This window comes from Equus quagga, chromosome 9 (genome assembly GCF_021613505.1).
Source record: "Equus quagga isolate Etosha38 chromosome 9, UCLA_HA_Equagga_1.0, whole genome shotgun sequence".
Lineage (NCBI taxonomy): Eukaryota > Metazoa > Chordata > Mammalia > Perissodactyla > Equidae > Equus > Equus quagga.
In genome coordinates this window covers 9,367,793-9,381,691 of record NC_060275.1, presented here as the reverse complement: position 1 = coordinate 9,381,691, position 13,899 = coordinate 9,367,793, and the positions used below count along the sequence as shown (strand labels likewise).

The 13,899-nt window shown below is 35.0% G+C and overlaps 1 protein-coding gene across 3 annotated transcripts in view; it reads left to right on the top strand.

Moving 5' to 3' along the window:
- Window positions 1–5,238, top strand: part of CCDC102B (coiled-coil domain containing 102B) — a 283,254-nt gene extending 278,016 nt beyond the window's left edge. For all 3 annotated transcript variants that reach the window (XM_046672098.1, XM_046672095.1, XM_046672096.1), the window contains one exon: window positions 4,382–5,238. In XM_046672098.1, coding sequence (XP_046528054.1) covers window positions 4,382–4,385 — 4 coding nt within the window. In that variant the 3' untranslated portion in view covers window positions 4,386–5,238. The remainder of the gene's footprint in view (window positions 1–4,381) is intronic.
- Window positions 5,239–13,899: the final 8,661 nt, after the last annotated feature.

Genomic DNA, 13,899 nt, shown 5'->3' with positions numbered 1-13,899 from the left:
CTACTTATATAGTAAATTTGCACATTTATGAACAGGAAGTTGATGACAGAGTTTGCATTTTTAACACTAAGTAAAAAAGAAAGATCTCAGCGATGTGTACAAAACCTGAATTTCCCCTTTCGTGGAAAATAATGATAAGCTCATAAATGGAAGTGATTTGTCATATAACTCCCACAAAATTGTATTTTATTCAGCTTATCACTTTTTATCTCTTTATGGAAAATGTCAGCTATATTACAATATTTGTGCCTCATCTGTGTATTATAGAATTGGTGGTGCAGAAACAAAGAAAGGAATGTGATGATGGGTGGGTGAGAAAAAGAGGGAAGGGAGGAAAAATTAGCTAAGCTCCTTTTATTTAACCTCTTTAAAATAGTAAAATAAAAAATTAAAATCCACTAATACTATTAAATCTTCTGCTATATTATACCTCATTCCATTAAATGTACCCGAACTCTATTCTTTTAAAGACACTTTTTAGCAATGTTGGCTTTATTTATTAGATTTATTAAAGTTAAGTCTATTACTTCTGGGTGCATAAAAATAAATGCTTTCATCCATTTAAATCATATAGTCAAAGATTAAATGCAGTCACAGAATGTAAAATTTAGGGTTTTTCTATAGAATCTAAAATCTAGTGTATACTTTATTAATTTAAAAATATTAAATAAAGAAATATTTGAAATGTTGACTCAGCATTAATAAAATTTGCAGACGTAATTTCACAGATCCAAGAATTCCTACAAATATTTTCAATGAAGGGCCAGTGAGTGTCAGGTGGATTTTATTAGCACTATATTTGAAGATCTGATTAACACTGGTTAGGATACTAAGAGACTTTATCACATTAGGATATTAAAAGTTATGGATGGCCAGTTGATGTTTCTATTTAATTTCTGAAATTCATTACTAATTAGTCATATATTGGAGAAACTTATTTAGATAGGATTCAATGCAAAGTACGTGTAGATACTTTGCTTCTTGTAAAAATATTATATTTTATTACTAATTTGTTCATTAAGTGGCAAAATTGGGATTCACCTTCAGGTGGCCTGACTCTGGAGTCCATACTCATAATGTCTTGATGTCTATTCTCTATCACCTCTCTCTGGACAGACAGACACACACACACTCTCTCTCTGTCTCTCTCTCCCTCTCTCTCTCATAGTCTCGTACATATGCTAAATATATACCTATATGCTAAATACATGATGATGAATATATTATAATCACAATTATGATGTCTGTGCAGATTTGAGCCACCCTTTTTTCACTAAAATTATGTTTTGCTATTTAAAAATATTTTTAAACACCATTTTAATGGTTCATAATATTCTAAGGTATACATATACTATTATTTGAAGTTATTCTCCTATTGTTAAACATTTTTTCTGCTTTAAAATCTTTAAATATTATTAGTACTATTGCAATAAACATCTGTGTGTATACACTTGTGTTCTAATTTCTCATTATTAACTTAAGAGACACTCCTGGAAAAATGAAAATTCTGCTTGGAAGGATGAAACAGCTAATAAATTATGGCACATATTATCAATAGTCTCTCAAGAAAAAGTGTCTTAATTTCCACTGAGATTAGGGCATTAGCCTTTGGTCTATCATATGGCATTCTCAAATAAACAAATACGTAATTGGCACCTTCTCTGTGGCAGACATTGTACTCTAACGAGGTCACGGACATTTGAGTATAACTGTGAGTGTGTGTATAGGGGGGCAGGGCAGCAAAAAAGGGATGCAAATTGAACAAAATTATCTACTATTTTGAGCTCTCAACAGGAAACGTCAGGATACTGTACCGACTGTAGTGGGATGATTGAGGCTACTTTATGGCCTCTACGACTTGTCATAATATAAAGACTATCATAGCTGAGAGCTATAGTTTGACCAGAAAATCTAAAGTGCTTCTAAATATTGTAAAGGGCTTCTATAAAGCCCTTCCAAGGATCTTTGTTTGGATAGGAGAAATTTCCTCTCCTACCAATAATTTGATAAATGTAGACTGCCCACTGAGATCGTCCTAGTTTCACTGCGAATTTTGTTCTTCCATCAATCATTCAGTTTCACCGAAGGACAAGCCTAAACTCATTAGATACTATTCAACCTCTCTTGCTTTTATTTTCTTCCCCTTCACTTTCTTCCCCTGTGCTTGGGTTCTTGCTAAAATATTCTACTGCTTTTCATTTTTAAATCTTTTCCACACCGCGGATAGTTCATGTATCTTGTGGTCTTACTCCAAATGATCATTGCGGTAGGTTTGCTGAGGACAAGAAGGACCAGAGGCTAACCCGACCTTTGTAGCTTACTGCATTCTTATTTCTTCCAGGCAGAGCCTCAGGGCCAGCTGGATTTGTAGAGATGTACTTACATAATTCTGATTTAATTTTTCTTAGGGGAAATTATGCAAGTTCAGGAGCTCTACACCCTTTTACTGAAATAATTATTTTCAAATCCCCTGAAAGTGGTTACATAATTCAAGGGGAGTAAAACATTCATTGTGGGGCTAGTAAAATGTCCACCACAAAAATTCTTCGAAAAGTGATGTTTAATTTTTTTAATATGCTGCTTCTTCTGTAAAGGGAAATGGTGTTTATGTTCAGAATTATGAAGCAAGAAACTATTCTCGATACTTCCATATTAAGCTGGAAAAGGATATATGTGCTTTATCTATTTCCTTAAGTATACTATTGCAGTTTGACATTCTGATAGCTTTTGATTATGGGTGAGAATCTGCTCACCATATTTTAATTTCTTCAGAAGACAAGCTCCCATCTGTAAGGAAATTACATTGTGTCATGACTGAGCATAAAGAAATTATTTTTCAGGGAGGCAGAGAAAAAGAGAGAGAGAGGGAGGGAGAGAGAAAGAACCACAGAACTACAAAAAGAATCCAAGCCGTCTGAATCAAACCAAAGGAAAGAGTGCCTCGTGGGTGTCCCACTAGGACACAGGATCTCACTGTTAATGTTTATAAACTCATTTACTCAATCGTCCAGAATCAGTCATATTATTACTCAGCTTTTTCCTAGTTATATTGTCTTTCTCTAAAACATATAGGCTTAAGACCAGAAATGTTTAAAGATCTTAACGTTTCTCGAATCAACAGATACTACTTACTTAGAGTATTAAAAAAAATCCTAGTAACAAGATGAATAGGTTTTTCTTCAATCTAAAGTGAAGATGAAAACTAATTTTAAAAAGTTAGTATCATTAAAAATGTACATTTTTCCCTTGTTTTTGTTTGTTTCTATCCTGGGGTGATGGGGGGCACCAGCTAACACGAATTATATTGCATCCCATTTTCCATCTGCTTTTATTCCTGAAAATACATTTAGTCACCCCTCTAGATCTGTCTTCGTCTGTTCGGGCTCTTATAACAAATTACCACAGACTAGGTGGCTTATAAACAAAAAAATCTTTGTTACAGTTTTGGAGGCTGGAAGTCTGAGATCAGAATGCCAGCACCATGTGGAAAGGGCCCTCTTACCATGGCAGAGTTTTGTCTTTGTATCTCATGGTGGTGGAAGGGGCTAGGGAGCTCTCTGGCTGGGGTATCTTATGAGAGCACTGATCCTACTCACAAGGACTCTGCCCTCATGACCTAATGAGCTCCCGAAGGCCCCGCCTTCTAACACTATCACATTGGGCCTTAGGATTCCAACCTGTGATTTTGGGGAGACACAAGCACTTAGACCATAGCAGTATCCTCCCTAGATCCCTGCCTCTTTGCTCTCCTGCTGTCTCTCCTGGCAGCACCAGCATCAAGCAGAGTAGTATCACAAGGCTGCCCAGTGCTGTTTAAGGCATTTAAGGGTTTGGTTAGATGTAAGTAGCATTTGATAGAGGTTGAGATGCCAGAATTGTAGCTGAGCAGACTCCTGCTATGTTCTGACACTACTGCCTCAGCAGCTCTGCATTTCTTCTAGCAAAGCAGCAAGAAGCCACTGCAGCTCTGACAGAGTGCCCTGGCCCAACTTCTCACTCCTCCTTTACTCCTGTCTTTATGATGCATTCATAAATTCAAGTAATCTGGCTGTATGCATAAGATTATGCTTCGTTCTGACACATGATTTTAGACACAGCTAAAATCCAAAGTTAGGTACATTTATCCACAAAATATACAATTATGAATTAATATATTCAGTAATGTCTTTTAGGTTATTTGTGTGAGATTCACTGTCAGAGAATATTTTCCAGATGGAGATAACCATTGTTCCTGTGACCACTTATATGCTAAAGCTACAGTGAAATTCAGTTTTTCCTTGACTCATGAAGGCAATAAAGGAAAGAAATGATATTTTTGTCTATTACTAATGTTTTGGCTTCCTGTGTATGTTAATGGTCATTTTTCTTTTTCTTATTTTAGATGATGCCTTCGCCTGTAAGACAGTCATCCTGCAAAGTTTAAAAGTGGAATAGAAAAGCTTAAATTCTGTTCATTTTGATTGTTACCTGGCTGTCATTGTCTGCCCTACGGAATTGTTACCTTCCTACATTCACTATTTTGTAAATCATGCGTGTCAAATAACGTTCTTCTATGCAAATATTTTACTCTTTTCAGACAACCTAAGCATTTAGGTGAAGTTTTGATCAATTACATGAGAGTTTTTCTAACTGTGTGCTTAATGATTTATGTTAGTGTCTCAATAATGAACTTTATTGTTACTATTTTATCTTGTTTTCTATCTTATTTTATGTAGGGTTCCATGGTTCTCTCGTATTTAATTATTCTAACCATTTTATTCTGCTCACGAAAGCAGATATTGTCTATTTCATATGGTATATCACATTTATATTTAAATGATTTTACATCTGTTCTCATATTGCTTTAAAAGCAGAATACGGTTAACTCTGTGTTTGATTTTATATATGTATATTGTTTAATCAATGGATAATATGGTTTCCATTTCTCTGCCTTCCCCCTGGATCACAGGATGCTGAGTTGAACTGACCCAGAGGTGTTTCTGGAAGTTGTGTCCAGCTACACATGCCAAATATAAATATAAAACTCACTGTATACTTATAATATTCTACAAGAAAGACTCACAAAAATCTTATTTATAAGTCAAGGTTTGGGAACAGAGTTTCATACTAGGAATTTGCCTGGTGACTAAGTTAGTCCTCTGTGTGCTTTTCACACGGGTCATAACTATGAAATGTCCATGCAGCAAGTTGACCTCATCATATAACTTTGCAACAGATTATTTTAAATAACTACCCTTATTTAATTCTTTCTGTGTGTTGTCCACTGAACTGGGTGGGTTTCATGGGGAGGGGTTATTATTGATGTTATGTAGACACACAAATTGAAGTACATACGTTTTGGAACTTGTCTGTTTATAGATGGGTAGAACGTAGCTGGACTGACTTTCAAGCTCATGTCTGCTGGATCCTACAGCCCATTTTCTATCCACTTGTTACACTAAATCCTGGGCTCTTGGATAAAGATTGCTATATTTGAGGAGAATAGTGGGAAGTCTGCTGCTCAATTTTATTTTCATCAGAGATGCCCCTACGACATGGTAACCATTGAATTCAGTAAATCTACTTCTGCTTCAGAATATTTTATAGTTATTGCAAATACTTTGTCATAACTTTTGGTGAGAATTATACTTGGGATCTTAGCTGTGATTTTGTTTTTATTTTGCTTTTAAACCTATAAAATTTTCATTTAACATTTAACTATACAAAATTTATACAGTCTTTCAGCACTAAGATTGCATAATTACTTCTGGCTTGAAATTTTAACTATTGCAATATACATAGCATAGATTTCATTTTCACGATTAGGGATTATAATAAATGGTATTTTATCATCCTTTACATTGTTAATCCTTGGTGTTTTATATTAATTTATACCACATTTAATTTTATTTTTGAAATTTGACGTTCTTTAGTATTTTTATGTATGATCTTTTAAAAACATGGGGTTTTATCAAGGAAATTACATTAAAGGGAAATTTTTTAATAGAACTTAGCAAAAAATATTAAATTTATATTCAGTTTACATTCTGCTTAAGTGTTTTCTTACAGAAGAAATTTTTGAAATCAGTGTATTTTTGTCCAGATAGAGAAGTTTGGGATTATTGTTGATAAAAAATTATGAGTAACTTTATTATTTACAGCATTATTTGTCATTTTTTAAGGAACATAAACCAAAGATTGCCTTGTTTATTCAAAATTGGACAAACTGACATTTTTTTCTGCAGGGGTATGATAGTAAAATATATATCAACATTCTTTTCCATTGGCCAAATATATGTCCTCTCTTCCCTATGGCAAACAGTGACCTGCTATTTTTGATACCAACGTGAAGTCTCTCTCAATGTTATCAGCACCCTCACATACATTAAAAAACAAAAACTCGGAAAGGTGGACATTTTTTTTTTGTAAAGATGGGCACCTGGGCTAACAACTGTTGCTAATCTTCTTTTTTTTTTCTGCTTTATCTCCCCAACCTCCCCCCCGCCCCGCTCCCCCCACTGTACACAGCTGTATATCTTAGTTGCAGGTCCTTCCAGTTGTGGGATGTGGGACGCTGCCTCAACGTGGCCTGACGAGCGGTGCCACGTCCGCGCCCAGGATCCGAACCCTGGGCTGCCGCAGCGGAGCACGCAAACCCAACCACTCGGCCACGGAGCCGGCCGCATGAAAGGTGGACATTTTTAAGCCACCATTTCACACTCACTTCTGTTTGGAAATGGTAAAAATTATTAACAGTTAAATTATTTGGGTAATATTAGGATTTCATTAAGCTTCTGGTTCTGTGACATACTGTCTCTAAGCACTCTTAGTGATGACCAAGACTTTCTTAACCACATTTATTCTTCCCCCAGAAAAGACATAATGGGATTTTGCAGGATGGTGTTTTATGTATATCATATGTGACCATTCTAAGGGTCATATTTCCAAAAAAATAATTTTATAGAGTCATAGTCTTTATGCTCATAAAACCTAAATAAAACATAAAATAAAAACTCCAGGGGCCAGCCCCATGGCCCAGTGGTTAAGTTCGCATGCTCCACTTCAGCGTCCCAGAGTTTTGCTGGTTCAGATCCTAGGCATGGACATAGCACTGCTTATCAAGCCATGCTGAGGTGGCGTCCCACATGCCACAACTAGAAGGACCCACAGCTAAAGTATACAACTAGGTACTGGGAGGATTTGGGGAGAAAAAGGAAGATTGGCAACAGTTGTTAGCTCTGGTGTCAATCTTTAAAAAATTTTTAAAAATTAAAAAAAACTCTAAAGATTGTCCTAATAGTCTCACAACTGTACCACATTTTCTCTACTAAACTGAGGACGTACACTAAGCATAGATTAGAGAGTCCAACACATCTGGTTTATTATTTACGAGATGTGTGACTTGGAGAAGTGGATCTTAGCTCCTGCTTCCGTATCTATAACATGGATAGCATATCCACTACATCGAATTATTGAGAGTGAAATGCATAAAAATGTATAAAATTTAGCATAATTGCTAGGACATTGTAAGAACCCAATAAATTTTAGTTTGCTATTATTCTGAGGACAAGGACAACTCATATATCTCAGCCAAGAGCTGGTAAAAATATTTGATCTATTTTACGTAGTTACGATAGATAATGGCTTTTAAGGTTTTGACTTTTGGAATTTTCCCAAATAAATGTATTTTAAAGCATTCATGGTCTCTTATTGAATTTAATCCTATATTTATAAAACAATGTTTCTGTTTTTAAAATCAACTACCTATAGTGATCTGGCCAAACCATCGACTTATATGTGCAGGTTTAATTCTTAATTCTATAAATAAAGAAACATACAAGGAGATAATTAAAATGAAATAGAACTCTTACTTACATGATTCATATAGCCAAGAGATATGTAAGCCTTCTATATCTACAAAAAAATCAGCATAGGTGACATAAGACGGTAAAGAATTAAAATCTAATTTGCATGAGCATTCTGTCCCCAGCTACTGTGTAAGCCATTATAGCTTTTCACAGCAGAAAACCTAAAAGTATGAAACAAAATCATTTGCATTTACCAGGTGCATTCTTGCTGAATCAGCCTGCTTGGTGTGATGCCAATTTCTACTGTTTCTCACTAAGGGAAAAAATATCCCTGAATAAAATGTTAGTAATGTTTAAAGGGAAATAACAACCTTAATTCAAATTTGAAAGCTGTGATTAAGAAAGATTTTGCCACAAAAATAAATAAAAATGAGAAAAGATAAATGTGAACTTTAACTAAATATACAACACTGAAATTATTTTTAACCAAAAGAGCCTATTATGGAGTTACTACATGCTGACAACACAAAAATAAATGAAACATGTTCTTTTTAGAGAAATTGTTCAGGAAAAGCTACATAATGAAAATGATATCTGGTTAGTTCTTTTGGGATGAGGAGGCAATCGCTAGGTAAGTAAGATTGCAAAAAGACATTTGAAATACAGGAAGTACGTCAATTTGCTGGAAGAATGCATAGAATTGTGGAAAGATTTCAGACTGCAAAGTCAGAGTAGGCATGTTCTTTGACTGTTTGATCACAGTTTCCTCATCTACAAAATTGGGTTAATGATAGGTGTCCATGCTACCACTAAAGAAGTAACAGCCAATATTGTAAATATTATCTTGGATTTCAGACAGATTTAATGGCTTAAAATATTAGCAGGAAATTTGGTGTCCTGTGTTCTACCAATCAACACATTTATTCCCTTAATAACTAGTTTTAAGGAGAAACAAATATTTTGGAGAAAGTCTGACCTACCTTGGAGTCTTGACTCCTCTTTTACTTGAGTGACTTAGAAATGGAACTTCAACAGTATTAAGCTTCAGCGTCCTCACCCTAAAAATGGAGAATAGTTTGGCCCATTGTCCCTTTTCAGTAAATGTTAGCTCTTATTAATGTTTAGAAAATTGTTTTATTTGAGTGTGTAAATTAACAAATGTGCATCAATTCTGCCTCCATGTTGACTGTGAGAGTTTATGCCTGACTCTCACAAGCATGATATGAATAATGAGAATGGCTCATCAAAAAGACTTGGAAAAATGTTATCTGGAATCAGTAATTCAAAATCACTGAAATATCATAGTGTCACACCATATTCTAGATACTCATTTGAAGCATTCAAGGAGTTTGATAGTAGTAGAGAGGAGATATACAGGTGTGTAAGTTTCACAGTGCAGCAACTCTACTACAAGGCAGAATGAGAAGACATATCACAGAGAAATAGATTATTGTGTGTCAAATACGTGGAATGAGTGTTAGAGGAATTCAGCAACAAGATAATCTATACGAAATGGACAGTTTCAGAAAGGATACGTGGAAGAGGTGAGCTTGAGCTATGCACTTAAGCATCAAAGTTTTGGATAAATAAAAAGATGGGACCATTAGCAAAGACATGAAGAAAGAACACACGAGGCATGACAAGGCAACAGAAGATAGTTTCAGTGTGGTGCTTGGGAAACAGCAGGACATGCAATTGGTGAATAGGAAATTGAAGGCAGATGGTGGAGGTCATAGGTTATTCTGCTTCTAAGGGTGGGCTGAGAATCCCTCCAGAAGCTTGTGGGAAGGGAGAGGGGAGACGCTTTCTCCAAAAATAGCAGGCTGGAATGGTTTACAGATCTACCCTAGTCCTAAAATATTAGAATGTTCATCCTCAGTTCTAGAAGCTGTGACTAATTCCTTTGAGATTTGGGGCTTTTTTGTACAAGATTCAGAAGTGCCCTTCTAGGTATTACCAGAAGCTACTTTACTGTTTGTTCAAATTTAAAGTTGTTCAGCTGGAAAAATGCAGCACGTATTCTCTCTCTTGGAAAGAAAATGAAGATATGATACTAAGCTGAAATCAGATTTCAAAAGGAAAGCATAACATAAAACGATTTTGAAATAAAATGTATCAAACTAATGCTCAGAAATAGTTTTCCTTTCATTTTTATGGCTCAGGAAAATTGTATGTACCAATTGCAAGTGTGAAATATTTATTAAGAAATGTCTTCATTTTGTTAATCCTGCCAAAGATAAGGATTCTCAGATTTGTCTTTCATGGTCTGGCCCACTCATGGTAAAAAGGGAACATGATGAAGCAGTGGCCTTCATGTTTTCTTACTGAACGGAATGGAAAGAAGAAAGATTACCATCAGTTGTATCCCAAAGAAACAGTTCAGGGGTCAATTTACCAGTGTCACTGTAAGGAAGAAAGAGACAGGGAGACTGCAAGACACATGAGAACAAGGAGCGCGTCATCTTGTTCATCACGGTTCATCCATTGATAAGCATGATGCCCGGCGCATAAGAAAGAAACAGTAAATGGAGGAGATGGCACAAGTGGAAGAGAAATCATAATCTCAAACTGATCTCTGAACATATAGTGTCTCTGTTGAATATGGAGGTTGCACAGAGGACTGATCAGATTAAGTTTCCTCTTTAATGGTAAAAAAAAAACAGCAAAGTGGAAGAACCATGGTGAGTAAGACTCATGAGAACTTCTCCCACAACTATGTCGTTATATATCTTTGTACGAGAAGAGACTCATACCCAGAAAGAGTAAACGAGTGCCTAAATTCCTGATATAGTATCTACCATGTGTTGAGAAGAGTGCCTGTCCCAGAGGAATCCCTCAAAACTATTACCTTAGGAAAGTGGTTTGATAGAGCTGGGGACTTGGGCTCAGGTCTCTGTTGAAGGCAGTCTTCTGTTAATCACCACTGCCTCTCCACCGTGGTTTACCCCTCCCTAAACCCAAATATGAACGATATCATTGAACGCAAAATGCTCTGGATTAAGGACTTCAAGATTAAGTTTCGGACCTATAAAGAAAATGAATGATATTTTCACTTGTCAATGTTCAAATTAGCATGTTCCATTGTCAGGAACACTTAGAACACACACAGACACACACACACACACACGCACGCACTGTATTTATAGTCATCATCTGAATTGTTTGGGCAGATTCACTAGGATTAGGGGCAATATGACTCTGTGCGTATGTATTCTACACAGCATTTGAGGCTTGGGCATGTTGAGTTACCTCATGCCTTTTGGCACAGGGGACCAAAAAATGTATTAAGTTCTTTCATTTTTAAACAATACGAAAGTATGAGTTTGGTATTTTAAAATGATATGTACTGTTTTATGAAAGTGTCACCTTTTTGTTAAAAATGTCCACGCATAATTTTCCTGCTTGCTTTAAATGTGGTGTCCTAATTGAAAGCCTTTTGAAGTTAAATAAGCGTCAAATAGAGACTCAAGGAGTCTGTTATCACCAGGCAATTACATTTGGTTAATAACCTGGATGTATTTTCTGTTCACATAGGACAGCTTTGTAAAAGCCTTAGCATTAAAGGATTTTATTCAAAGTGACAAAGGAAACATTAAAATTGCAACACAATTTCCTTTATCTTCTCTTATCTAAATGGGGACGGCATCTGCATCATGACGTTACTCACCCAGAGAAGAGGAAGTTAAAATGCTATGATTTCCGCAGGATGACCTTTCCTCGCAGTGTGTGCTTGGCTCAGAATCATAATTTGGTTACAGACATGTTGTTTAAAATATATGCAGCTGGAAATGAGCAGGAAATCCAATTTTTGAACATATACAATAAAACATACAATTTCCCTCTATTCCTTATTTTTATCTCCAAATATTTGAGCCAAAAGTTGCCAGAGCTTTTTCTGTATCTTTTCATAATTTCCCAAATATACGTTGTCTATTCTTCCAACTGGAGTAAATGATAAAAAAACAAAAGCAAACTGGTAAAGCCAACACTAAATAAAATAAATAAATGAACATATTCCTTCAACAGCTAAAATCTACTTTAAAAAACATTTGTGAAATGCCAATTTTAATACTTTTAATAGTCACTATTCCAACTTACAGATTATAATGGACTAATTGATGGCACTAAGAAAATAAGCAAAAGATACCTAACTCAACAGCATCTCTCATAATAATGTACGTATATTAAAAAATACACTATATATGCAACAAAATTTTCCCTATAAATACTTAACAATTAATTAAATAAGTAAACAATTACAGTAGATTAAAGCTGTGTTTTGAGGTCCTGCTCAATATTTTATAATCAACCCAGAATTCTGCAGTTTGATACAAGTGCCAACGTCAGTGCAAAAAACGTTTATTGGCCACAATGTGTGGGAAACATCTGGATTGTGAGTACATCATAATACATTTAATTCATTAATTCATTAATTCATTCATCCTTCTATAACTATTTATTGCGAGACTACAATAAGCCAAGCATTTTTCTAGACACTAGGAAATGAACAGTGAACAAAGTGACAAATTTTGATGCTTTTGGAACTTATATTCTAGTGGAGATGGAAGATATATAAACAAATTTTCAGTAAAATGTGATAGAAATCTGCACAGAATACTGTGGACCTGAAATTATGTGTTTTTTTTATCCACAGGATATTTGTAAATGGAACACCATACATTTTCCAATACTAAGCTCTCTCCATCCCCAGATCTGTACAAACCGCGTGGCTGCAGAGCACATTCCTTCCCAGAGATTTAATTAAACAAAGTCATTATCTTGTGGTAAGAATCACCATATATTTGGGCATTAGTTGAATCAACAAATGAAGAATAACATTAAGCAATTTTATTTTATCCTTTGTATTTAAATATCTTCTATCTTATATAAATACAAGTGAAATAAATCAAATTAAGGAGCAGAAGCCAGTAAGAGTGGGAGTTGACAAAATACACATACGTGGGTGCACATGGCAGAAGATGTAATCAACAATTTAGGGGTTATTTTTCTCAGGTTATTTCCTTTTTCACAATAAGTGCAAATTGAAAACAATTGCGATATCAAAGTCTCTTTTTTTTTAAGTTGTTTCCTTATTTTTCTTATAATAGATATTTGATCCTTTAAAGCTCATTGCTATGTTGCAATATGTTTGGTAATATTTAAATTCATGTGAAATTAAATCACATTGCTCAAATTTTAATTATAGTTTAAACAATATTATTTTAACATTTAATATAACAAACACGATTTTTGGCAAACAAGATTGGCCCTGAGCTAACATCTGTTGCCAATCTTCCTCTTTTTTTTCCTTTTTCCTCCCCGAAGCCCCAGCACATAGTTGTACATCCTAGTTGTAGGTCATTCTAGTTCTTCTATGTGGGATGCCGCCACAGCATGGCTTGACGAGCAGTACATAGGTCTGTACCCAGAATCCAAACTGGCGAACCCCAGGCCACTGAAGTGGAATGCACAAAATTAACCTCTTGGCCATGGGGCTGGCTCCAGAATCTGGTTTTTATATCTGGAGACGAACTTTATGAATTAACCCTATATTCTTTTGGGAATAAAACTATATATATGAAAGAATGGAGGAGCACTGTAAATATTTCAGTTATTTGCGCTTATTATCATGTTTCCATATATCCCTAGGTAAGAAAACATATTTTCCCCAGTTTTTCATAGTTTTCAGATTATGTATTTTTCCAACCACAAAATCCAATCTTATATTGCAATGCCCATTAAGCAGACACATATGCCTCTGATTTTAAATATACATAATGCTCCTAAATCAACATTTTCCCACATGGCTCTGTTATACTTTTAATAATGACAAATAATTTATCCCCACGTAATTGATGTGATTTACTTATAAAAAGGTATCCTGTCTCAAGGCTTTGGTCCCAGGAGTACAAAATAAAGATTATAGAAAGAAAAACACATGGTACTTCTTGTGTGGCTAGAAGTCTTCCTTGTTACAATTAATTTAGCTAGCTTAATGAAAAAACAATATAATTTTTCATGTTTGCTCCTCCATCAGTAAATTCTGACTCAAATGATTTCAGAAAACTTTAACATGACAAAATTGAGCAATATATCAAATTTACTTTACTAA